At 45.5% G+C, this 27,527-nt stretch overlaps 1 protein-coding gene across 1 annotated transcript in view; it reads left to right on the forward strand.

Annotated features, from left to right (window-relative positions):
• LOC144773175 (interleukin-1 receptor type 1-like) overlaps positions 1-27,527 on the forward strand; it is a 319,985-nt gene that overhangs the window by 180,168 nt on the left and 112,290 nt on the right. Inside the window, exons 3-4 of the mRNA XM_078658048.1 lie at positions 12,743-12,920; positions 14,655-14,823. Of these exons, the coding sequence (XP_078514174.1) occupies positions 12,743-12,920; positions 14,655-14,823 (347 nt within the window). The remainder of the gene's footprint in view (positions 1-12,742; positions 12,921-14,654; positions 14,824-27,527) is intronic.

Genomic DNA, 27,527 nt, shown 5'->3' on the forward strand with positions numbered 1-27,527 from the left:
CCAAACACATCAGCCTCACTTTACAGACTTTGCAGCGAAGCACTACTTTTGCTTTCTTGTCTTACTTTGAACAGCATTGTTGTCCCCAGGTGGGGAAGTGTACCATTCCTGGAGATACTGCAATACCTGGTTAATGGGTGGATTGGAAAACAAAATGTGTACCTCTGTGTTTATGGATGTAGTCTTTTTAAACCATACTATTTATGTTTATTAAGGATATAAGCAATGGACACTGAAACGGTTCCCTTCAGGGCCCTGTAGTCATGTCCTTAACTTTCTAGGTAAAACCACTCACTGATTTCTGAATAGTGAGTGAGAGATCGTTAAGGTAACTATGTTGTTTCTGCTTACATTTCACATGTTTTACTTAATCTTGCCCTCCCTATGAGTGTTTGCTTTTACTTTTTTGTTTTTCAGGCAGCATATTACTCTTAGCCGCATCCTGGTGTTTATAGCAGGGCACAATTGGGTTGTAGCTGAAGGCAGTGTGAGTTTTTCTCAGTTGGGCAGTATGGTGTTTAGTGGGGGAGAGGATGTGGCACTATGGCCAGAGCTGTCGAATTTGGAACCGGGGAGCCGGGTTCAGCCTTCATGACCAGTCCCCCATACCACTCTCCTGAGGGAGCACATTCCCATGCTAGAACTTAAAAAGGCCCACTAGACCTTAGAAGCCCAGGTGTCAGCACCAGCAGGTGGACCTTTGCATTGGCAATTGTGGGTTAACCTTGAAGGCCTGATCACCACAATCCATACTGAAGTTCACCTCCAGCCTTGCGGGCAGGCCTACGAAGCATCACACCCGAGAGCAACAGTGATCCAGTCACTGTGACTCTGTCACTGTGGTCACGGGTACCTATTTCGGGTGGGTGCGTAGTGTTTGCAAGTATATTATGGTTTTAAAAAAACCTGCTGCCTCCTTCCTGGCCTCCAGGAACTTTCAGCAACAATAAAGATGTCATGAAAACTTTGTTGATTAATGTTCTTCCTAGAGAGAGATCAGAGTTGCGTCTAGTGGAAGGGTTGACTCCTGGAAAGGTGGCACAGAGGGTTAATGTGCCTGCTGCAAAGAACATGTACCATGCAGGTCACAAAGTGCACATAATGTTAACTAGGTTAGTAAGGTTACTGCTTGTGTCAGAGAGATCCTTTTGTTACTGGCAGTTTATAAGTGAAAATCCTAACATACAACAGTGAGCTATTAAACTATACTGCCTACTAGTATGGTTGTCATGTGGCTTCTACACCTTGTAGTCCTTTGTCTTATGTAACATTTCCTATACAGTGATTTACACACGTATACATATTTGTCTCTGTATTGTGTTCAAGGCGTAGGTGACCTTTGGGGGCACCAACAAACATTGTTGCACAGGGCGTCACCAGCACTAATGCCGGCCCTGCCATCGAGGCCAGTCTGCAACACCCATTGGTACCTCCATTGGCCTTGTTTCAGCAGTAGTAGCTGTAACTCAACAAGGATCGGCAATGCAGGATTTGCACACACACCAAACTAAGTTTGCAAACTTCACACTCTCTGCTTCATGCACAAGCACTTTTAACATGTGCTACCTGCTCTGGAGCCACTGGAATTATGCAGCAATGGGGGACAAAATGATGCTGCAGTGTTGACTAAATTATGCAACAGAAAAAAAGGCTGCAGCGTAATGCAATATATTTTCTAATACTTTAATATTCAGACATTTTTACACATGTTAAGTCTCTGCAAATAATCTGCCCCATTAGTATCAGTATAACATGCAAATGCAACAGTGAGAAAGGTGATCAGTCAACCTTTGCAAAGGGTCGTCCACTTTGCAGCAACTCAAGTCACGTTTTTAGTAGCTTTTTATCCGTTTGAGCTACAAAAATGATTAGTTAAAACTGCAAGATTATGCAGTGGATGATGTATTATGTGACAAATATGGCAGAGCCATAATTATATAGAAAACATTTGCAAACTAGGATATTTTGCCATTCATGTTTGAAATGCTCTTGTGGAAGAAGGGAGGAGAAGTGATAATGAGAGAAACTGCATGGCTTGGAGACACATGGCTTGTCATTCCACATTTAAGCATATTTGGGACATTGTGTGATTGGAAATATATTCCACTTTTTGAATGTATTTAAATGCCAATAACTCCTATTAAACCTTAAATAATCAAGTGTATCCATTGGTTGAATTCAATAACACAATAAGCTGTAACTGGTCGGTGAAATGCCAAACAAATACTAAACATTGGGATGTTTGGCACATTCTGGCAACACCTCTGACTCCACCCACTGATCCAATCCCTGGGTTATCCCCGCCCTCTGAGTCTCCACCCACAGTTCCCCTACTTTTTCCCCCCACTTCGACCACTGGATAGATCTTATGTGTTCTAAAATCCTCTTTTTGAGAGGGCAAGTTGTTGAGCCGATATATTTCATCCCACAGAAGCATTGTAATTGATAAACCACAAATTGTGACTCACATGTTATTTTTTCTTTGATCTCAAAGTTTCGTCCTTTGGAGTCTTTTAAACTTTTGAGGTTTTGGCCAATTTTGCAAGCCTTACATGATTGGCATTTGGCGAAGCCATGCTGTCGTTTGTCCAACCATGTGACTGGTTTGATTGTTCTGAATTATCCTTCACTGCCCGAGGATACAAACATTCAGACATTATGAGAGGTGAACAAAGAGCCAGATTGAAAACGAGAGCAGAAACACTCATACCCAGGGAGAACACATCAAAAACAGATCATGATCAACCTCAAATGATTCTAACGTATTCGAAAGAAAGCTACAAAATACGGCAAATCCTGACCAAGTACTGGAGTGTGCTGAAAAAAGATACTGAAATTGGCTCTTTAATTGGAGAAAGACCATTAATAACATCCCGCAAAGCACGTCAATACGGGATACCTTGGTCAACAGTCACTTCAGAACAATCAAACCAGTCACATGGTTGGACAAACAACAGCATGGCTTCACCAAATGCCAATCATGTAAGGCTTGCAAAATTGGCCAAAACCTTAAAAGTTTAAAAGACTCCAAAGGACGAAACTTTGAGATCAAAGAAAAAATAACATGTGAGTCACAATTTGTGGTTTATCAATTACAATGCTTCTGTGGGATGAAATATATCGGCTCAACAACTTGCCCTCTCAAAAAGAGGATTTTAGAACACATAAGATCTATCCAAAACAGTGACAACAGCTATGCAATTGCGAAACATCTTAAAACTCACCCTGGTAAAACCTGGATGGATGTCAAATATGCAGGCATAGCAACAGTAAATGAAAATGAAAGAGGGGGTGATCGAATCACCAAACTAAGGCTTCTCGAATCTAAATTAATAATCAGATTTAAAACCAGAGCCCCGAGGGGCCTGAATGGGGATGAAGAGATGAGTGTACATCTATGAACAATCCTACAATTCTGACTGTAACTGATAGTAAGATGGAGAAACAAATGCTGTGACAACTTATGAAATTATTTGAATATTAATAGATGTAAGAACAGTACTTTTGATTTGGCTTGAGTGTATAAAAAGAGACATGTGATGGTAAGCTTATCTCAAACAAAATCACATTATGGATTATCTCTGAGTGGGAGGGCTGTGAGATTGATGCATGCAGATTCGGGAACTATTAAAATGGGCACTAAGCCATAATTGACATCATGACACTTAGTCAGTAATGTCGGAGCGTGAATCCAATGTAAAACGCATTGCGTTAATTGGACATTGACGTACTTAACGCCAATACATGCATTTTACCGTGGGGGGTCCCCATTGGTAAATACCCCGAGGAACTGCAAAGCGCCAGACACCGGCCCGACTAACACAGAGATAATGCTAATAATAATAGCAAATAGTAGATTTGCCTACTGTTCCCACAATGCATCATAATGTTCCAAGTGGAGAAAACAGTATAAATATGCAACATAAAGAAAGGACTAATGTTTGTACACCGTGACCAGGGACTGGTAAAGTCCGAAACGCGAAGGTGGGGAAAAACCTACAGGAGAATAAAGAAATGAAGCTAAACTTAAAGTGGTGTGCGGCGTCTTCTTGTGTGAAGAAACTTTTGCTTTTGCAATATGTATACATATATATATATATATATATATATATATATATATATATATATATATATATATATATATATGTTGTGTCAGACCCCACAGGGAGTGGTTTTATACAAAAACCGCAAACACGACTTTTTGAAAGTTATACACGGTGCGGTGCCTCGTTACCCATTGCTTTATCAAAGTTTATGAATGAAGGTACGCATATGCGGTACATCATGATCATGGGAACTATATGTTTTACGCACTAGTATTAACCATAGGACGCTGATTACAATATGCCTTTCTGCCATTTTTATATATTTTGTAGAGGGACGAGTTATATTTGACGGAGTGAGTTTTAAAGTTGAGTGCCGCCATAAACAAGTTTTTTTCCATTCACTGAATAGCTGTGAAGAATTAATGCGATTATACGATACGAGGTATGATTAATCTGTCCCTCCCTTGTTAAAACAAACCAATTTAGTGAGGGTCCCTCATTATTTGTATAAGTGGGGTTGTTATATATTATGTTTCTTCCCTAGAACATCGAACATCATAATCTTTGGTATCTACGTGAACCTTGGAAAGGCTTTTTCCACACTAGCCTTATTACACTTACATTCATCAGGTATGAGCTACATAAGATTAGGGTTATATTCCCTTCTTACTGGGTCAGCTTTCCTAATAATTATAGGATGGTCAATAAGCCACTCTCCATCAGAGCAGTTAAGACAACTTTGATATGGATAAAGCGTATCCTAGTTAATTCTATTTTTCTGTTTTAAGCAAGATGTGTGCACGATTGTACCTGTGTGAATGAATTTTCTTTTTTGTCAACCTTAGAGAACCCGATGATAATTATGCGACCTTAGGCATGGGGAGGGTCCATTGTTTAAATGGTTGTATTCCTTTTCGCATATATGTTCTTATTGTAATAATGGTTTGTTGCTAAAGCATGCATGCGGAAGATTTTATTTAAACATAGGGATACTTTTGGTTGGTAAATATGTAGGTATATATATTTAAATCGAGGTAGGCAAACTCCGCCACCGCCACCGCGGAGCCGGTCATTGGATGCATTTGAAAGATGCACCACCGCAGTAGAGCCCGCCTGGCCCCTGCGGTGTGTCACCACCATGGACAATGCCATTACAGCCAATGGGAGCTGCAATCGCAGTAGCCTAATGCAATTTTGAAAATCGCGGTAGGTGTGCTCCGCCACCGCGGAGCCAGTCATAGGATGCATTTGAAAGATACACCACCGTAGTAGCGCCTGCCTGGCCCCTGCAGTGTGTCACTCCCGTGGACCCTGCCATTACTGCCAATGGGACTTGCAATTGCGGTAGCCTAATGCAATTTTGAAAATCACGGTAGGCGTGTTCCACCACCGCAGAGCCGGTCATTGGATGCATTTGAAAAAAGCCGGGCCTGGAACACCAATGCAGTTGCTTAGAACCACTGAAACGACCCCAGGGGGCTATATATGTGTGGGAGAGAGCCTCACATTTCCACTACTCCCAGAGCCTGATGCCTGAGACCCCTCCCCTGCTGCTGCCTCCAGGGACTGCTGCCTGACATCCCTCACCTGCTGCTGCCTCCAGGGACTTCTGCCTGAGACCCCTCACCTGCTGCTACCTCCAGGGACTGCCGCCTGAGACGCCTCACCACCCACAGCCGCTGCTGCTGTCACCTGGACATAGTGATGTCGAGGACTGCTAAGATTCGGACCAGTCCCTTCACCAGCGAGGAGCTCGAGGTCCTGGTGGACGAGGTGCCCACACAGTATCCAAGGCTATATGGTGCCCCAAATGTCATGGTAAGTCTTCAACAGTGTGAGTGAGAGTGCAGGGGGTGCACATGTAGTTGATCTAATGCAGTATGTGCCTGGGAGTGTGGGGTTGTGTCATGCACTGCCTAACATGCTGTCTCCAGGGGTAAGGGGGGTGTACCCTATTTTACACATTTCCATGCCAGCACATCAAGATTGGAGGGACATGTATTGTCTTGTCAGCCATACACTGACGCAGCAAGTTGGTAAGGCAGGAGTCAGGACAGTGATTGCTCGTGTGAATGGCTGTGTGGGTCCCTGTTATCCATCTCACTGTGAGGCTACCTGGCCTGCACAGTCAATGCTCAAAATGACAAGGACACATCACTGAAGGTACAGAGTGTTACATGTATCTTTTTTCATTGCTCTCCATCCATGAGCCATCTCAGCCCTGTAGATTGCACAAAACAGGCCCTCTGAGAAGCATGTGGGTTTGTGAGATCATGTCCCTCAATGTGACATCCATGACACAGTGAGCCATTCACAGGGCAAAGACATTGAGGGCTGCGCAGTGTTGGACACAGTGAGTCTACCCCCAAACACATGTTGATATGTAATTTATGTCTTGTTCTACCTAAACATGGACAGTAGATATGTGCAAACTACACATGGCTTTCTGTGCTGGCATCCTGCATGTGTATGAGATGGGTAGGTACTGTGTACCCCTCACACCTGCATGCATTTACGTGTGATTCCCCCAGGATGATGTACCATGTGAGATGCATTCTTGTCTCTGAAAGACATATCTGTGGATTTGGGATGAGTCAGTATCATGCTACTGTCCTGAGAGATTTTGGTACATAACACTGTGTCACTGATTGTTTCAACCTCTTGTCTCCCATGCATGCAGCTCAAGGTACACCAGCCAAAGGCAGTGTGGAGGGCCATTGCATGCAAGGTGCAGGCTCTGGGTGTCCCCAACCGATGTCGCACCCACTGTTACAAGAGATGGGATTACATCTGCCAGCTGAGCAAGAATGTGGTGGGGATGACGCTGGGGCTGCTTCCTCGGACTGGCAGGTTGGCATGACGGAGCATGACACCACTAATGACCCGCATCTTGGCTGTGACACAGCCTGAGCTGGATGCACGTTTGAAGGAGCATCAGCAGCAAGCTAGGTGTGAGTATTCTTGGAAGGGTGACTTTGGCAGTGTGTGGCAGCATGTGTTCACAGCCTGTGCCAGCGCTGGGCTATGTGATGTTGGTAGTGTGATGCAGGGTCTTGTAAGTGGCCTCTGTGTTGGGTGCTGCTGTCATGCATTTGCACAACCTGTACTTCCTAATGTTCTTTGAGCAATGGGCATTGACATTGTATTGAGAGTCATCTGCTTCAGGTCTCATCTGCAATGGGCCAGCGTGGGAAATCCCATGTAAGGAGGTGGCAGTGTGCAAAATCTGAGTGTGCTTTCATCAATGCTTGCATTGCCTGACCTCAGAATGGCGAGGCTTAGACATCTGACACCAATGTGCATCAGTAGTTGTGTCCCACAGTACAACATGGTGTATGACCTAAGCTCATGGCCCGAGTGGACTGTTATGTTGTTGTCTGTACCTGTGTTGTCCCCTTCTGCTCCACCCAGATTTGGCAGTGGCAACATGTGGTGGGTACATCTTTGCCCCCTTCAGGGCCCTAGGTGTGCTCAGAGCTATTTGTGTGTCTGGCTGAACGCAGCCTCATGAAGGATATTGTGCTGTGTGGTCATCACATGGCTGACTTGTGCCCCGTTAGCTTGTTGATAGGCAAAAGAGCTAGTCAATAATTGAGCATGCACAATGTTTTTGCACAGGGTGGTGTGCAACAGGGAGATTTTATCATCTTTAGTGATGCTTTGCTTGCATATGAATTTTCTGTTGATGCCAATGAACTGACCCTACATCTCTCTCTCTCATGCAGCATCTCCCGTGGGCACGGAAGGACAGGGGACGGACACCAGTGGTGAGGCATCAAGAACAACTGCTGCACACGAGCACAGTGACACAGATGTGACCAGCGCCTCAGAGGGGGACTGGAGTCTGCTTGAGGAATCACAGCCAGAGATGCAGTTCAATTTCATCTGACAACAGCGGTGACGCATCTATGTTGGCGGGCACAGGGAACGGGGACTCTGCCTCCTCTTCCACCACACAGCGTACAGTGCCCGCCCTCCCACCTACATCCACTAGTGCTGCCCATGTTCGCACCAGAAGGGAAGAGTGCCCCTCACCCCTGTCTCCGCTGCCCCTGTCTCCCCTGCTGCCACCAGTGCTTAGTCTGTGGACCTTTTGCACCAGCTGTGTGTGGGCCAGACAGCTCTCCTCAATGCCTTTGTAGACCACGACAAAAAGTTGGCACAGGTGGTTGCTTTCATGGAAGACATTCATTAAGACGTGGGTGGGCTACACTGGACTGCCCAGTCTTTGTCCTTCACTGTGACGGCAGCCATTCAACTGGCACAATCTCAGAGTACTGCTCCAGTCCCTTAGTACACCCCCCCCCCCGCCGGTGGCCACATCTGACGATAGTGACCACACACCACAGACCTCAAGGGCAAGATACAGTACACGCAGCACACAGTAGCAGCAGCCCAAGGAGTCCAGGGCACAGACATCATCCCCACGGAAAACTAAAACCACCCGAGGGCGTAAAGACAAAAGCCCGTCAGGCGACACCAGGGGCCACAAAGACAAGAAGCAGGTATCAGGGTCACATGCCTCAGAGGCATCCCCAGCCCAGGACTCTCCAGTCCCAAAAGCATCTCGCAGAGACAAGCAGACAGTTGCCGTGCCTGCTGAGAAGGTGGTGCCTGCTAAGAGTACACATAAGAAGAGCTCCAAGGCAGATTCACCCACAACTTCTACTCCCATCCAAAGCCTGTGTTACGCAGGGAAAGGAGGGCACTGTAGGGGGTACACCTGGAAAACAGGCAATGGAGGGGCATAGGCAAGGCCAGGCAAAGCATCCTGCTGGATCCAGCATGTCCCCAGAGGGAGGGCCACCATCTGCACCTGATGCAGCTTTGGTGGTGAGTGGGCTTGTTGTGTCTACACCACTTTTCATTAATTCTCAGGCAAGGAAGCAATGCTTCTCGCAGTCCCAAAGAAGTGGCAAGGCACCCCTCAACAATCTCCCACCCACACTGTGTCTCATGGCAGCATGACTCCACCTCCATGTGCCACTACACCACCTGGTCCAAGCAGCCCTCCAGCTTCCCAGGCCACTGATGCCTCAGCCTCAGCTGGGACTCTCTCTCCCCAGTCCAGTCCTCCAACTATCCCCGACACACAGCCACCTCCCAGTCAGACCTACAGCTAAGTCTGAGTGGAAGTCCCCCTCACACACCTGTCTCGCCCACAACGGTGCCTGTCCAGCCCATTGTTACCACCCTGACTGTGTTGCAGACCATGGCAGGGTACAGTCACACACATTCCCTGTGCAGGATCTCATGTTGCTACTCTGAACTTTGTCCTGGGCACTGGCCTTGTTGTTCACTGCTGTTTGCCCCTTACCTGTGCAGCTTCCCTTGGACATACTCTGCACCTTGAACTGGCCACTGGCCTTGTTGTTCCCTGCTGTTTGCCCCTTGCCTGTGAAGGATCTCATGTACCTCAACTGCACTTTACCCTGGCCCCTGTCCTTGTTGTTCACTGCTGTTTGCCACTTGCCTATGCAGGATCTCATGTACCTCAACTGCACTTTGTCCTGGCCACTGGCCTTGTTGTTCACTGCTGTTTGCCACATGCCTGTGCAGGATCTCATGCAACTACTCTGAGCATTGGACTGGCCACTGGCCTTGATGTGTGCCCCTTACCTTACCCTTACCACCCTTAGGTGGACATACTCTGCACCTTGAAATTGCCACTGCCCTTGTTGTTCCCTGCTGTTTGCCCTTGTCTGTGCATGATCTCATGTACCACAACTGCACGTTGTCCTAGCCACTGGCCTTGTTGTTCACTGCTGTTTGCCCCTTGCCTGTGCAGGATCGCATAAACCTCAATAGCACTTTGTCCTGGCCACTGGCCTTGCTCTTGTCTAATTTGGTGCCTATCTGTGTCATATGTGAATAAAAATAAGTTACTCCACTTGTCTACCTTGTCAGTGTCCTTGCTAAATAAAACGTTATCTGTGTGTGTATGGTTTACTGTGACACATGCACTATATGCCACTTCAACATTGCCTATGGCTTGTTTGCTCTGATCATTTTTTATCCACTTTGGGGTCTCAGACTTGTGCATCTGTGGGTGTTGGGTTAGCTGTATGTGTGTTTGCTGAAGGACTGCTTAACTTCCTGGGTGTGGTGTTGTCTGTGTGCTGTTTTGATTGCTGTTGTGGGTGTTCATCGTGTGTCACTCATATCTGTGTGGAACTGGAATGTTTGATGTGCGCACACTGCTTGGTGTGAATGCAGTGCTGTGAGTGTATGTTGCTTTGTCCTTGCCTGGTGTTCATCCCCTGATGTGCTGCTGTGCTTGCTATGTGAGTTCTTGGCATGTGCATCTGTTGTGTGTCTGATGTGGCTGTGTGCAGTGTTTGGGCAGTGTTGTCACTTGCAGTTGACAGGTGCTCTGTGTGTGGTGTTGTATTTGCAGGCCCATGTGTGTGTTTTGTTGGTGTGTTTCATTCAGATGTGTGTTGCCAGTTGCCAGTGTGCTGTGCCTTACTTGTGTGTCTGTCACATGAACTTAGGTCCATTCTAGCTCCTGTGGTTGTGTCTGGTGCATCCTTGGTGTTTCCTCCTCTCATATTTGAGCTGTCTCATGTCATTCTTGTGCATGTGCAAGCATGTGGTACACTATGACACCATGTTGACTTGATGGGTGGTGTGGTATGTCTGTCTGTGTATCATTGTAGGCCCATTTCTCCCAGTTTGTGTCCATGATTGTTTAGTGTTGATGCACTTCTTGTATGTGTTGTGGTATGTTGCCTGTGCATTGTTCCGGACTGATGAGGTTGTGTGCCCCTGTTATGTCTTATGTGTTTGGCTGCTGTTTTTGTGCACACATTGGTTCAGGCTTCCCTGTGTGTGTGATGTTTGTGGATCCCCCCAGGCTGTGTGATTGTTTGTCAATGTATTGACTGAACATTGTTGGCAGACTTCTGTGTGTTTGACACTGGTGTTGTGTGCTGCAGGTCTGAAGGGGTATGTGTGAAGGTTCATACTTGTGTTTTACAGTCATGGGGTGTTGCAATGGGCCCTGTGTGTTGTGCTGCTGACATACTCCTGTCAAGTAGTTGGATACAAATGGTGGCTGTTCATTGTTTGACTTCATACCCTTCCTTTCATCCCTGTGACTATACGTGGGTTGCCTTGCTGTGACTGTGGTTTGACTTCACACACTGTACCAGCCACATGTGATTTGATGGGCTGAGGGTGTTGTTCTACGTTCTTTCTCTTGCATGTGATGTACACATGCTTGGTGGTTGGCTCCTTGGCCTTATATTTGTGAGCACCTCACTTTGGCTTTCCTATATGTTGTACTCCATTGCTGCTGGCATGTGGTCTGTGTATATGGCTGTTTGTCAGTGTGGGGTATGTCTGTGTGACATGGCAGGCTGTGTGTCCAGTAGAGTGATTGTTCATTATGTGTGTGCGTGTTCATTTTGTGCTTAGACTCCGTATTCTTGCCATGAATGTGGTGGTGTTGTGGTGTGTGTGTTGCCCTGGCCCTGTGCTTCTGTGCTGTGTGTTCCTCTGCAGCCACACCTGCTGGGGCTGTCTCCCTAGTTGTTTGGTGTGTGGTGCAGGGTGTGGGTTCACCTGGCTGGTTAAAAGTGCATGGAGGAGCACAGGTGGGGCACATGGCATGTCCCTTCATGTTGGGGGGGCCTAGTGTGTGGAGTGTGGAGGTGTGGCACTGTGGTCTTTGTGCACTGCCCAGGCCTGGTGTCGGCCCTGCCTTCTGCATTGTGGGCATGTTTTCATGTGTCTTCGCCGCTGCTGTGACGTTACCGGGACATTACTTCATGATCGCGGTGGATGGGTGACCTTGATGCGGAGGGGTGACTAGGTGACAGGTAGGACATGTGTGGGTACACTTGTGAAAGTGTTCCTGTCCCCACCAGGGTGTCTGATGTGGACAGGAACCCTATATCAGCCCATGAGTTGTGTGTTGTGTGTTGTGGTTGTGTGCGGGATTGTGTGTTTGCATACCTGCGGCGGCATCCGCGACGATCCATGAGTTGCAGGTAATGTATCAGGTACAGCAACGGGAAGACGTGTAGAGCTGGATCCATTGAGGTCGGGACCGGGTGGAAGGGACTGGGATTCTGGTTTGGCGCTCCCCTGTTCTGTTTGGGGCATCCTAATTTGTACAACGGACAGGACGTCATTCCGCACGGCGGTGAGTCTCCATTGGCTCCCACCGCCGCGGTGGCGGGCGCACTTTGATGGCGGTTCGAGTCGCACCGCTGCAGATGGGAAAGGGGCTATGTTTGGCCATACTAATATGGCGGGAGTGAGGACCGCTGCGGGCGTGCGGAAAAAAGCATTTACCGCCACCGCCAGCACCACGCCGGTGCTTCCGCCCGCCATGCTAATAGACCCCTTAGTCTCAATATTGGGTGCTTATCATGTTTTTTATGTCACAATGTGCTATTTTTTTCCAGTCCATTGCTGCACTGGGAATAAAACACCCTCAAAGTGTAATGTACATTTTGAGTTGTCAGGGTTAGCAAATCACTAATACGTTTACATGGCTAATCCGATTTTAGAGAGCATGTTTGTGACACTTGTACATGTTGTCCCCTCTGGACAAATTCACAGCCACAGTTTCTTTTCTATACAGTTTGATTACATTCAAAAGCTCAGCCATAAAAGACTTGCGTTAACTCTTTAAGTAACCTAACTCTTTTAGTGACCTTGATTTCTGTTCTTTTATTTTATTACAGGAATCCAACAAATTGCTCGACAAAGCAGGTTGAGCTCATTGTATACAAGAACTTGGAAGGCTTTTGTTATAATCCTGCTAACATGTTCGAGCAACACCTGCTTGCACAGCTTAATGATATGATAAATTGTCCAGACCTTGAACATTTTAAAACCCCAGAGGAAGTTGTGTGGTTAAAGGTAAATGTTACGATTTTGCATCCAGGTCTATGAATGTCAGTTTTTACTGAAAAAATCTAGATGCTGCACAATCATTGGATTGTTGGTATTCCTTCTTTTAATTTGCAAACCTACCATATGTGAGAATTTGTATTCTAGGGACTTTGTTAACAGTTTTCTGACACCCTATTTGAATATGTAGGTGGTAAAAGCTGTTGGCTGCATTTTAATTTGTCAACTGTAAATGGCGTATTTCTTGTTTATAGGCTAGATACTTTTTAAGACCCATATATACATTCCTAATTGTCATTGTCCTAAACAGAATAATGCACATATTCTTCAATCTTACAATATGTGGACTTTTTATGGATAACTACATGTTTACAGATATATGCAGAATTAAGGATCTTGTTTGAAGAACTGGGTAGTACATGTACTACCCTAATCTTATATTTACTCAAAATTGTATGCCCCAAAAGCCCTCCAAAGGCTATGCTTTCACATAGTCATAATGATTATGAGAGAAATTGATATTTAAAGGGGAACAGTAAATATTAACAAAATGGTTTGTTTTAAATGTACCTTAACTCATTCCCTATCCAACCTCTGTATTACCAGATTCCACCGTCACAGTTTATTAGTTCTCTTGTCATCAATGCAGGAACAATGAATCAGTCTGCTGGAATTTGAACTTTTGAGCTATAGGTTACCCACATATCTTTTAATCTGGTATATTAACTCATGAGCGAATCCTCTTGTCACTGAAAGTCTCTAAATATTAAATAAGCCTCTGTTCATTTCTTCCACTCATGAAATGGCTTGATTTATAAAACAAACTAAAGAAAACTTAGCACTGCCTGTACGCTTTACTCTTTGGTGACATGGAATGCTTCACTATTTTATTGACCGTAAAGTACTACATTGAAAATAATTTCATCACTTGGGAAAAAAAGACTATAAACTTACCATTAGGTTGAACCATCTGAATGGCCCATCCTGTGTCGATTTGCTGGCTTCTTCCTTGTTAGATGTTACTGGTCTGAATTATGCCCAGTTGATCCACATCATCAGGATTCACTCCACTTTGGGATAGATCCTGTATTGAATAAACTAAATAGTGCTCTGAGGTTTAATGTAGATATGCTAATCTTTTAGCCGTTGAGACTTGCACTCTTTTCTCCAATAGGGTGTATGCATGGAAAATCTTAGTAGTTTTTACACTGAAGTGAAGTGAAGTGAAGTAGTGTGGCTCACTGGTTAGAGGCGGCAGACCCGAGAGCAGAGGACGGCCCGGGACCAGGGTTCGATTCCCGGCGCGGCAGGTTTCTGGACCAGGGTCAGCAGACTCGATAATTCTCTCGCCTCGGTGCCCACTCTGATCAGCGTTCACACTCGGCAACTCTGGGCATTAGCTTGCCTCATCTTCACTAACGGCCCCACCAGACCGCCGGGGATGCCTGGTCTCACCCTGGAGATACCCATTAAGGGACCATCTCTCAGGGAAGCCAGGAAGGGTTTCGCAGCGGTCGAAGCGCCTTGGGACCCTACGGGTAAGTAGTGCGCTATATAAATGCCTATACATTTACATTTACATTTACACTAGTTCCCACTGTATTTTTGTAGTGTCTTGAACATCTGTTACTGCACCATATGATTTCTATTACCGGTTTACTTCCATAAGCAGTGTTACCTCAAATGTGTCTTCATAGCCTGGTCTTTGGTAATATCATGTAAAATAATTATGTTTTTGTTTAGGAATGTCAACCTTTGAATATTGACGGCAAAGGAATGAAACCTTTTGACTTTAAGCTTCAAATAGAAAATGTGACTAAGGCAGATGAAGGAAATTATACATGCAGTATATTATATTCTCATAATGGGGAGCTGTTTAACGTTTCTCGTGCTATTGCAGTGAAAGTTGAAGGTAAATGCATTTTACATCTCTCTTCTAATGATGCAACCAAACACTGAACATGTAACACTTACAATGTATATAGGGAAGTCAGCTTGCATACAGCAGAGGGACAAAGTAGCATGGAAAGTGTTTAAGTGCATGACTGTTCCTGTGATAACAATGAACCATGGCTTTTTTATGCCAATAAATGTGATAGTAGGAAAATTGTGAAAGGATGTCTGCAGGAGAAGACATGGGAAGTTTGTGGATGAATTATGGATGATACATTTGAGTTGCAGAGCACAGGTGAAATTAAAACTGATGTCTATGTTGCAGACAGACTAAAGGGAGCATCCCTTAGTACTTCATATCCTCTTCTCTCAACCCCTTCTCTACAAACTTCAAACCCACACATCCCAACAGCTACCCTTGTTGTTGGAGTACTAAGTAAGCCAATTTTCACTATTATGGCAGTTGTTGGGGAAGGTTGCCTTAGTTCGAAGTAACAGTTTGTACGTATTTCAGTATTATATCATGGAACATGTCTATATGGGTCAAAAGAGCTTTGTATAGGATAGGAATATCTTCAAAATGGCATAGTGAAATAAGTGCATTTGTTTGCAATTCATTCACAGGCTTAGGGACCAAGGTACCATGGTTTATCAATATGCTAAAAAGTTGGAGTGCTTAATGTTTGGACTAGCACATCTGACCCACTTTTCCTTAAAATACAGAATACAGCCACGATTTTGATGAGAACACGTCTCATTGGCATGATGTGTGCATTTGTATTTAGGTAGTTAGGTAATCTAAAGCATGTTATTATTCACAAATGCTTTTCTTTATATCCGCTGGTGGGTTCTCTGGTTTGCTGTGGGGTGAGATGCGGTAGTGACGGTACATGGCCCTCCCATTTGGCTCAGATGCCATGTTCTTAATAATAGAACATGTCTGCTTGTAGTGAGACCCTAATTGAGTTACTGGATGGTGCAGTTGTGCCTACACCACAGATAGCCGGAACACTAGGACTTCACGATAACAGAGTTCCTATTGTGGCTGTCACTAGTCCCGGAGACCAAAGTTTTAGATCTCACCTGCGACAGCTCATGCAAGAGATATTGTATTCAAAAAGGGTGCCTTGCAGCCTTTCGTTGCCTACCTTTATTTAGCTTCATTACAACTCTCATATGTTGCCTTCTCATTGGCCAGCACGTGCTGGCTTTCGTGTCTGTTCTTTTGCTTGGAGCATGTATCAACTACTGATTATTTCAGCTTGATTGGCATCCTTCCCCTGATAGTGCTGTGATTAAGGCACTACTTTAAATTTGTTATCCTCCTCTGCCATCCTTTTAGAATATCCTGCCATTTTAACTATGTTTTACTATGCCACACACACACTTCAAAGAAGCCATTTTCCCCTTTGAAATGGGTCTTTATTGAGGCAACAGATGTTATCTGCTAACATAAAATTGTGACAACAGCAGAAGCAGTGTTGTAACACAGGCCCCGGCAGCCCCTGTGGTACGGGGAGCCCAGAAGCTCCAGGGGCCTCCTCAGCATAGTACTCTGGCCGAGAGCTCCTGAATGATCCCGGAGGGGGCCCTTCCACGTACCTTGCAGGGGGGTCCCCTCGAGTTTCATTACGCCTATGAACAGATGTTATGTATTGTATTGTAATTGCATTTATATAGTGCTCACTACCCCTGACGAGGCATCAAAGCGCTTTTTTTAGAGAGTAGCACGCTACTCCAGTACCAATAAAGGATTAGAGGTGAATTAGTATAGTGAAATAAGAAAGTAATTTGAGGGATGGATGGGTTAGTCAGTTATTTGGATTGAGAAGGATAGTGGAGGGCTAGAAGAGGGAAAAATGTTTGCATATATATAGCCTTGCTACCCTTTGTAGAAGAGGATTCTTCTCTGGAGGCCCTTTCATCCAGTCGTTGACTCTGAGATTCCTTTGGCTATTTTTGTACAAAATTCATATTCAGTGATGGAATGAGATGCCAGAAGGAAAAACAGACAGAAAACATGGGTGGATTAGGTCAGAAGTACCCTTTTATGTGCCTGATGAAGTACACTTCACAAACATTGAAGGCCTTCCAACTGGAGACAAGCATTGGCAAACGCAAAAGGTTTCGCCTATGTGATCAGTTTTTTTGGTTCGTTTTAGCTTGGTGAGCAGTTGTGCAATAAAAGTTAAGGAAACTCTGTAAAAGTGTTATGACGTGTTTATTGAGAAAGGCTTTATAATGTGCAGTAACTGGTGGTAATATAAACACTCCTGTACCTTCGGGTGATGTTGCCACTACATAAAACTGACCCCAAAAGTAAATTGTGAAAAGCAAGTAACTTGGATGAAGTAACTGGTGGTAATATATAGAGCTCCTGTACTTTTGGGTGATGTTGGCGCTAGATCAAACTGACCTCACAGAACAGCCCGGTTGCTTGGAGTAGCAATCCCGGAATCAGAGCACCCAGAATATTTAACAGAAGGACAATCCACGAGCAACACAGCCGGCCCTAGCACATGACAATGGCTCTCACAACGGCGATCGAGACGGCAGGGAAAGAATAGGGACCCAAGTGGGGGAGCTCGGATGGGCTCCTTAACGTTCAGCAATGAGGATGCTGAGCCAAAGATTAGATTCCGTTGACTAGAGAAGACTCTGAGTTCTCACTAGAGGCTCACCCCTGTACGGTTGGCCTGGCCGCAGGAACTATTCTTACTAGGTACCCGTTGAACTCCATATCTACTCGGGGGACTATAAGCACAGTATTCAGCCCAGTGGTAATGGGAGATGTATTCTAGCCTATAAAATGTATGCAGTCACCTTGATCAAAAGATTATTATAGCACAAATGCATAAAGTAGTTCATGACTAACACGCTTACACGACCACAACTTACCTTGTTATTACACAATTGTTGGGGAGCACTGTATCCAAAAGTTAAAGTTCTTATATTGCTTTTCACTTGTTGCATCATGAATGGGATTGAGTTCGAATGTGGTGTGAGGTTGCAGGGCAGACGGGAGAGGGTGAGAGGCAGGGATCTGAGGGGGAGAGGGGGACACAGGAACATTGAGGAGAAGATATGAGGGGGGATCACATTTGCTATCAACATTTTACACTGACATGGTGTTAACTGCATTGACATGGAATGTTAAAGGGCTTAACTTCCCAGCCAAAAGGCACAAACTATGGAAATACCTGATGGATAAAAGACATGGCATAGCAGCATTGCAGGAGACTTGCATCACATGCAGTAAGAACTACAAATTAAAACATAAAGCCTATCCTATATTTTAACGATCCTCGGCTCTACTAAACACAATGGGCTCTTCTCCTCCACTCCTCTCTCAGATTCCAACCACTAAGTATCAAATTGGGTAAAGAAGGGAGGGTGATAATGGTAGAGGGGATCTTATTAGGCAAGATGTGTACGTTAGCCTCAATATATTCCCCAAATATCGCACCAGCTACCCCTCTTCATTACTTCCTCACATTCTTGTGGGGGGGGAGGAGTTGTGGAGGATGATATCATACTAACGGGGGATTTCAACCTCATTTGGGATCCAGAAATAGATGGCACTCACCCGCATAGCCAGCTCAGGCCACTTTTTGAAGGCCTTAAAAATGCTTTTCACTCAGTGGGATTACTGGACGCCTGGAGGACGACACATCCATCCTTCCGCAATAATACCTTTTTTAGGTCGAGCCTGTGCAGCGCATGTGCTACTCTGCGAGGCATGCTGTATTGTGGTATGGACTTGAAGCTCTGTCCACTCTCTGCCTATATTTTCATTGGCTTGTGTCATTGTCATTTGGAAACTGGGGCTTTTCATTGATCAAAAGGGTTAGTAGTCCCTACTTAGTACCGCCTTATCTCAATTTGTAACCACACGCCCTGTTATATGTGTTGTTCCTCGGTAGGCTTTAACTTAATTACAGCCTCCGAGCACTATTTTGTTCAATGGTTTTCACCTGCCTGCTGGTGCAGGCAAGACACGCTCTCTCCTGTTTACTATTCTTTTTCATATTATGGCGGCTGTGCCTTTGGCTTATTTGTAGCGCCAAACGCAGGCGCAGGTTTTTAAAAATATTAATTCACTTTTTTTTTGTGTACAAGTTCCCCGTACTGCGCTTTCATGTTAAGGGAGGCCGCCCCCTTTATTTAGACGAGACACATCTATAGAAAGGGGTGCGGGCGCGATGAAGGTGAAAAAGCGATATGGGGCGCTTTTTTTTGTAAAAGCGCCCGATAACGTGCTTTCACTCTAATGGCAGCCACGCGCCTTTCGTTAGAGACGGCTCGTCTAAAGAAAGGGGCCCGGCCACCATTAATGTGAAAGCGCAACATGGGTGCTTTTGCAGACAAGCATTTTGAATGCAATAGGTCTCCAATTTACAAGAGTTCCGTAAATGCGAGACCTATTGCATTGCAAATGCTTTTTTTATTGCCAGCACGATGCACGTCCCGTTGTAATTGTTTTCTTATGTGCAAATGCAACTGCTGCTGCCTTCACATGCTATCAGCTCCCTGCATTTCAACCCTTACCACTGACTTGGCCCCCTTACGTCTCCTCAGAAAAGACCTGACTAAGAAACAAAGAGCAGCATCCACGTGATGTCCCTGGGGCCCCTCTGTGTTCAGCTCCTCCCCGGCCCTGCTTCAGTCTCTGGAGCAAAGAAGTTGAGATAGTTGAGTGGTGGGCTAGGCCACTCTGTCTCCTGCTCCCTTGCTCTCGCTGTAAATGCCCACCCTGGCTCTGTGAATGAAAGCGGGTTTTCCCTCCTCCAAGCCCATCTACTTGAGGGAAAGCAGCCGATCTGCATGTTCACAGCAGCTGTGAAACCGTTCTTGTTTGTGAAGCGTTCAATGAGAGAGGATCCGTTTCCACCCGTCGTGTCTGTCTTGCCTCCCCCACTATTCGCTTACTTTCCTCTGTCTCTCGTGTGCTTTTGTTTGCCCCTCTTTTCCTTCCTGCTTTTGTCTCAGACCACTGGTGTCACAGCCTCCCAACCCCCACAAACCATTCCTGTTTTCATGTAATTTTCCTTTTTTGTTTGTTACACTCCATCACCTATGCTAATTGTGTACTTCCATTTTGGTTCAAAGCCAAAATAATACAACATGTTTTTTTAAAATTAGGCAGTGCTGTGCCTTCTGACCTCGGATCTGTATCAGTTAAATAGGTTTCTTGGTTTATTGAATTTATATACATGTGCCAAAACGTGTCACAATACACCAAAACTTTTTTAAAATGTTTTTAATTTTATTTAATGCAGTTTTATATAGTGCAAACTTTACCCAAATTTGTAAGAGCGCTTTACAAAAGAACCAGGTAAGTTACATAAGGTATAAAATCATGGGCGTCCCCAGGGGGGGGGCAAGGAGGGGAGCTTGCCCCCCCTGGAGCTACCCTCCTTGCCCCCCCTGTGGACGCCCATGAAAACCGTGACTTCAAGACGGGGTTCTCACTCTCTTTCCTCTCCTTTCTTTTATTTGCTTCCCTGTGAAATGGATCAAAAAAAGAAAGCCGCTATTGCTGGAAATGTCATATTTTTCTGATATTTTAATTCCAAAGTGCAGCATTGGGAATTAGAGGCTAAAAATATATAAATAGCTAAATAAAGTAAGACGGAGTGGTAGCAAACTGGCCAAACTGATTTTAATCACACTGAAACACATTAGCGCCACTTTTACAGAGTTTGCCAGTGAAGCGCTATTTTTGTTTTCTTGTCTTTGTTTTCCCTGGACTTGGAACTACTGCACCAATCCTGGAGGTCCAGGGATGTGGTCTTTTTACCATACTGCTTACGTTTTGTAAGGATATAAGCAATGGCCATTGAAATGGGTCCATTCAGGGCCCTGTAGTCGTGTCCTTAACTTTTCCGGAAAAAAGCACTCACTGATTTCTGAATAGTGCGTGTAAAAGCATTAAGGTAACCATTTTGTTCCTGCTTACATTTCCCATGGTTTGCTAAATTTTACATTCCCTATAAGTGTTTGCTTTTTCCAGGATGTTGTTACTTTTTTTTTTGTAGGCCGCATATTGCCCTTGTCTAGTGCGTAATTTAAATTGAGCCGCATCCAGGTGTTTATAGCGGGCAACAATTGGGATATAGTTGAAGACAGTGGGAGTTTTTCTCAGTGGGGCAGTATGGTGTTCAGTGGGGGAAGAGGGTGTGGCACTATGGTCAGAGCTGCTGAATTTGGAACTGGGAACCAGGTTTAGCCTTAATAACCAGTCCACCAGACCACTCTCCTGTGACAGCACAATTACATGCTAGACCGTAGAAGGCTTCGCAACACCTTAGAAGTCCTGGTGTCTTTGCACCAGCAGGTGGACCCTAACATGACAAGTGTAGGTTAACCTTCAAGGCTTGTCCACCACTATCCATACTGAAGTTCACCTCCAGTCTTGTGGGCAGGCCTATGAAGCAGCACACCCTAGAGCAACAGTGACCCTGTCACTGAGTTCACAGGACCCTTGAGAAGGACCAGCTCTAGGGCGGTGCAACCAATGTGACCACACCGGGTGCTGACTTTAGGTGGACAAAGCGGTACAAAAGGGGGGGGTGATGGACGGAGCATCTGAACAAATCAAACACTCACACCCAGTCAACAGATCTGGGTTTAATCCATCACCGTTCTTTAGGATTAAACCCAGATCTGTTGACTGGGTGTGAGTGTTTGATTGGTCCAGATGCTCCGTCCATAACCACCCCCTTTTGTACGACTTTAGGTGGAGGCATCATGTTTGCAAGTATATTATGGTTTTAAAAAAGCTTGCTGCCTCCTTCCTGGCCTCCAGCAATTTTTGGCAACAATGAAAATGTCATGATGACTCTGGTGATTAATGTCCTTCCTAGAGAGAGATCATAATTTTGTCTAGTGGAAGTTTTGACTCATGGAAAGGTAGCTCAGAGGGTTAATGTACCGGCTGCAAAGAACATACGCGATGCAGATCACAAAGTGCACATAATGTAAATAGGTCAGTGGGCTACTGCTTTTGTCAGAGAGATCCTTTTGTTACTTGCAGGTTATAAGTTAAAATCCTAACTTCGAACAGTGAGCTATTAACTGTCATCTAAGGGCTGCATACAAACTGCAAGGTATAAATTAGAGCGTTATGTTCCTCCCCCCACCCCCACGGCCCCCAGTCTTTGATTATCCTAATGTCCCAAAAAGTGTTCTTTTGGACAGAAATCAATTCTGATTATTAAGGAGAACCCCCAACCATGGTATTACGTTTTAAACTCTGGGTATTGTATTTATCCAGACCAATCACTATAAAACTATATGGGCTACTAGTATGGTTGTCATGTGACTCCTACACCTTGTAGTCCTTAGTCTTATGTAACATTTTCTATACAGTGATTTACACACATGTTGATTGTCTCTGTGTAATGTGTGTGATGTAAAGTGCTCTGACACCCTACAATGGTATGAGTGGCGCTGCAAATCAAATTAAATGCATCTGAAAGAGAGTGGTCATGGAAACTTCGGGGGCACAGTTAAAGGGTGGCAGTGAGGGAATCCATGGCAGAGGTGGTCATTGGGGGGCACTAACAAACATTAATGCACAGGACACCACCAGTGCTATGGCTGGCCCTGCCCTTGAGGCCAGTCTGCCTCACCCATAGGTACCTCCATTTGCCTTGTTTCAGCAGTAGTAGCTGCAACTCACCAGGGATTGGCAATGCAGGATTTGCACGCACACCAAACTAAGTTCGCAAACTTACAGTCACCCGGCTTCATTCACAAGCACTTTTAACATGTGCTGCCTGCTGTGGGGCCACTGGAACTAATTATGCAGCAAAGGATGACAACATTATGCCGTAGTGTTGACTAAATTATGCATTAAAAAAAAGGCTGCAGCGTAATGCAGTATATTATCAGATATTTTATTATTTTGACGTGTGTACACATGCTAACAGTCTCTGGAAAGATTTTGCCTTATTAGTACCAGTGTAACATACAAACGCAGCGGTAAGAAAGGTGATCAGTCAACCTTTACAATAGGCCATCCACTCCGCAGCAACACAAGTCACATTTTATATTAACTTTTGATATGTTTGAGCTACAAACAATTTATTAGTTTAAAGGGTCAGATCATGTAGCAGATCTTGCATTATGAGGCAAATATGGCAGAGGCATAATTTTAGAGAAAACATTTGCGAACTAGGATATTTTGCCATTCATGTTTGAACTGCTGTTGTGGAAAAAACGAGAAGTGCTGATGACAGAAACTCCATGGCTCGGAGACAAATGGCTTGTGTTTCCACATGTTATCATATTTGGTACATTCTGTGATTAGAAGCATATCCCACTCATTATAACCTTAAATAATCATGTGTATCCATTGGTTGATTAAACTGGGCAGTGAAATGCCAAACAAATACAAAAAATTGGGATGTCTGCGCATTCTGGCCACACCTCTGGCTCCACTCACAGATCCAATCCTTGGGTTATTCCCGCCCTTAATTCTCCCCCCACTGTTCCCCTACGTTTTTTCCCCCACTTCGACCACTGTGTAAGACTCAGCATCCCTGGACCTGTGAGGTGCCGCCCTGCGGGCGCCGCATGTGCCACACATTTACGGTGCCGGGCTTCCGCGAAAGGGAGCTGGCCAGTATTGTAGCCCTAAACGTGAGCACGTTGTCAGTTTGACATTGACTACACGAAGAGGGACTCTAAGTTTCTTTTAAAAAATATAGCTGACATTTGGACCTATACATTTTATTTTGTATAAATTAATTGAATGTGTGTAAAATTTAGCAATGCCCGGGAATTCTAGTAAAGAGAGCACCCATTGGCGAATCACTAGCGTTTGTGATTGATGCATTATTTATTACTAACTTTGACATTGTGCTTTAACTTTGGATAAAAGTTATCATGAATTCTAGCACCTAGAAGCCAATATTGTTAAATATGTGTGCTACAAATAATCCCTAACATACTCTGTGCATACAGTATATTTAATCTGGTGCTTTAATCATAGGCTGTTTTAAACTATTCTGATAAAAATCGAATCGTGCTGAAGACAGCCTTGATTGGTGTTGGATCGAGAACCCGGAAGTCTGCACACATAGCAGACAGAGATAAAGCACCTTGTCAGAAAGTTTAGCTTTTTCCCTACAGGTGGTGTTTGTTGGCCTGTGGCAGGGTGGCAGGGTCAGTCACATGTCCTGGATTCCTGGCATTTAATTGAGTCTATCCCAGTCTGCGCACCAGTGTTTCTTGTGCCCCACCTGGCACACATCATGTCAGAGGATGGTGATGACGTTAACATTTTGCCCCCCCCTGGAAAAATGTCTGCGGACGCCCATGTATACAATGTAGACTAAACACGCTAACAAGTTACATATATATAGAGACAAAGATACACAAGAAAGACTGAGCACACTAACAAGTTACATATATGCAGTTCCAACTCTAACTATTTGCATATTTATATTGTAAAAAATAAAAAGGTGTCAGCATTAGGTTAAACACAGTTAAATACATATGTACAAAGATAACCTCATGTGAGTACTAGATGGCCGTAAGGATCAAGAAATGGGTTGAATTATTACAGGAAGTGCCTTCGGAGGAGTCGAGTTTTAAGATCCATTTTGAAGGTCCGGAAAGAGGTGGTGCTTCTGAGGGATGGAGGAAGTGAGTTCCAGAGTCTGGTCGCATTATGAGAGAAGGATTGAGCCATAAATCTTTCCCTTTTGAAGGTAGGACCTTCAGCAGTAAGTTTTTCGTATTCCGTTAAGGTCTAGAGCCGCCTGAGATTTTGAGTTTATTAGCCATATAGGGGTGGAGGTGTGCAAGGCTTTGTGGGTGATAAAGGCAGTGTTGTAAATTGACCTTGCTTGGATAGGAAACCAGCAAAGAGACAACAGTATGGTTGTGATGTAAGTGAAAAGGAGGGGGTGGGTAACCCAATATACCCTCGCTGGCTTGGGCAGATAATATGTAAACTGAAAGTTGCCGGCAAGGGTTTTATTTGGTGATATATTGTACAGCATATGGAATCTATAATTCAAGTTTTAGATTCAGACTGTAAGTATAAGTAGCTGTATAAGTTTCAGAGAATTCAGTTATTAGAGATACATGTAAATAGCTACCACACTAGCTAAAAGAACAAAGATATGCAACACAGGGAAGTTCTTGTATCAAAAAGTGTTATTATTTGTTGTAAAATCATACGGGTTCTTAATCAGTCATGAGAGTTACAAAACAAATCTAATGTACAGGGAATACAGCCGTCTTTCCTATAGTACAAAAGACTAAATCCAAACTGTTACATACAGAAACAATGACTACTACTAAAATAGAAGTAAGTCACTGATGGCAAGTTGTTGATGGCACAGAAATGGACGTGTAGGTCGACGTTTCGGTCTTATCGATTCAATTCACAAGACCATCATCAGGACGGATATTTAAACATGTAAAGATGACCCCTAAAAAATAACATAATATAACATTCAATTATTATATTCCTGTTGTGTTGCAACTCTGTTAAAAATTGTGGACATTTTATTTATTACTCCAACTTGTGGATACATGGTAACTTGTGTATTCTACTCTAGTCAAGTTTTGTTTCTCAGTCATAGGTGTACATTTGATCTAGACGGTGTGGCGACAGATCAATTATAAAAGAGATTTTGAACATAAAGGTTCCCGAGCTGCCTGCTGCACCCCTGGGCCTCTATTGCCATCTGCTTTTCATGTAGCTGTATTATACAGCTGCCACTTGCACCCTGCATGCTGTGCTTGCGGAGAGAGGAACGTTGGGGGCACTGTGAGGTCCCTGGTGTAACTGTGAGTGGCTGAAGGTTGTGTGCATGTGAGCGGGGCACAGACGTGTGAGCAATGCATGAACAGTGACGTTTTGAGTTTTTGCTGAAGTACCTACAGGGGAGATTTACATAGATAAGTTTCAGTGGTACAAAAACACGGGAGTAGCCCCCTTTATTAATCTGCTTGTGCAAGACAACAAACATGGCAGGAACTAATGTCACACTATTTGTACACTGTATATTAAGGCGGGGTGGGGTGAAACACATTTCCCTGCTTTTCACATCTGAAAGATGAGGGGACATGAAGCAAAGTAAGCGTGTTCCATTTTAATTACACAAAACAAGAAAAGTACAGAACCAGTTTGCTCCATTTCGTTATCACAAATAACGTTAGACGGGCGGGTGTCACCCCATGTGATGGTGTCATCCGGTGCTATCCTCACCCCTCGCACACCACTGTATCTGGTGATTGCTTATTGCGCTCATCAACCCCAGCGCCTTACCTGTTCCTGCTGCCCCAGTGGCGAGCTGCTCATTACTGGACTAGGGGACTCTGTAATTACTGCTAATGGGCCCAGATGAGTGGTCACTCCAAAGGCTTAGGGGTCCTTTAGCCTTCCTTACAGGAGGCGACTCTGAACTATTGCAGGATCAGCTGACCCTTTGACCAGTGGTAGGTGACCTTGAACAGATTCTCGAAGTGCTTCTTTTTATGTCCTCTAGAGCTCGGCCCAGGACGAGGCCTATGCTCTGGTGCAGCCGCACTCTGCCAGCTTCTGTCTTTGTCTCACTCCTCATTGAGGGGTCATCACTCGTGACTGCTGCATGTTGGAGAGCGTTGGGTGGGTGCAGGGTCAGGGGTCTGGTGGAGAGCAGTGGGTGGGGTGAGTGGGGGGAGGGGTGCAGGGTCAGGGGCCTGGTGGAGAGCGTTGGGTGGGTGGGTACAGGGTCAGAGGCCTGGTGGAAAGCGTTGGGTGGGTGGGTGCAGGGTTATGGGACTGATGGAAAGTGTTGGGTGGGTGGGTGCAGGGTCTGGAGCCTGGTGGAGAGCGTTGGGTGGGTGGGTGCAGGGTCAGAGGCCTGGTGGAGAGTGTTGGGTGGGTGAGTACAGGGTCAGGGGCCTGGTGGAGACCATTGGGTGGGTGCAGGGTCAGGGGCCTGGTGGAGAGCTTTGGGTGGGTGGGTGCAGGGTCAAGAGCCTGGTGGAAAGTGTTGGGTGGGTGGGTGCAGGGTCAGGGGCCTGGTGGAGAGTGTTGGGTGGGTGGGTACAAGGGCAGGGGCCTGGTGGAGACCGTTGGGTGGGTGCAGGGTCAGGGGCCTGGTGGAGAGCGTTGTGTGAGTGGGTGCAGGGTCAGGGGCCTGGTGGAGACCGTTGGGTTGGTGGGTGCAGGGTCAGGGGCCTGGTGGAGACCATTGAGTGGGTGGGTGCAGGGTCAGGGGCCTGGTGGAGAGCGTTGGGTGGGTGCAGGGTCAGGGGCCTGATGGAGAGTGGTGGGTGGGTACAGAGGGGAGAAGGGTGCAAGGCAGAGGGGAGAAGGGTGCAAGGGAGAGCGGAGAAGGGTGCAAGGCAGAGGGGAGAAGGGTGCAAGGCAGAGGGGAGAATGGTGCAAGGCAGAGGGGAGAAGGGTGCAAGGCAGAGAGGAGAAGGGTGCAAGACAGAGGGGAGAAGAGTGCAAGGCAGAGGGGAGAAGGGTGCAAGGCAGAGGGGAGAAGGGGGCAAGGCAGAGGGGAGAAGGGTGCAAGGCAGAGGAGAGAAGGGTGCAAGGCAGAGGGGAGAATGGTGCAAGGCAGAGAGGAGAAGGGTGCAAAGCAGAGGGGAGAAGGGTGCACGGCAGAGGGGAGAAGGGTGCAAGGCAGAGAGGAGAAGGGTGCAAGGCAGAGGGGAGAAGGGTGTTAGGCAGAGGGGAGAAGGGTGCAAGGCAGAGAGGAGAAGGGT

The sequence above is a fragment of the Lissotriton helveticus genome, chromosome 8, assembly GCF_964261635.1.
Source record: "Lissotriton helveticus chromosome 8, aLisHel1.1, whole genome shotgun sequence".
Taxonomy (NCBI): domain Eukaryota; kingdom Metazoa; phylum Chordata; class Amphibia; order Caudata; family Salamandridae; genus Lissotriton; species Lissotriton helveticus.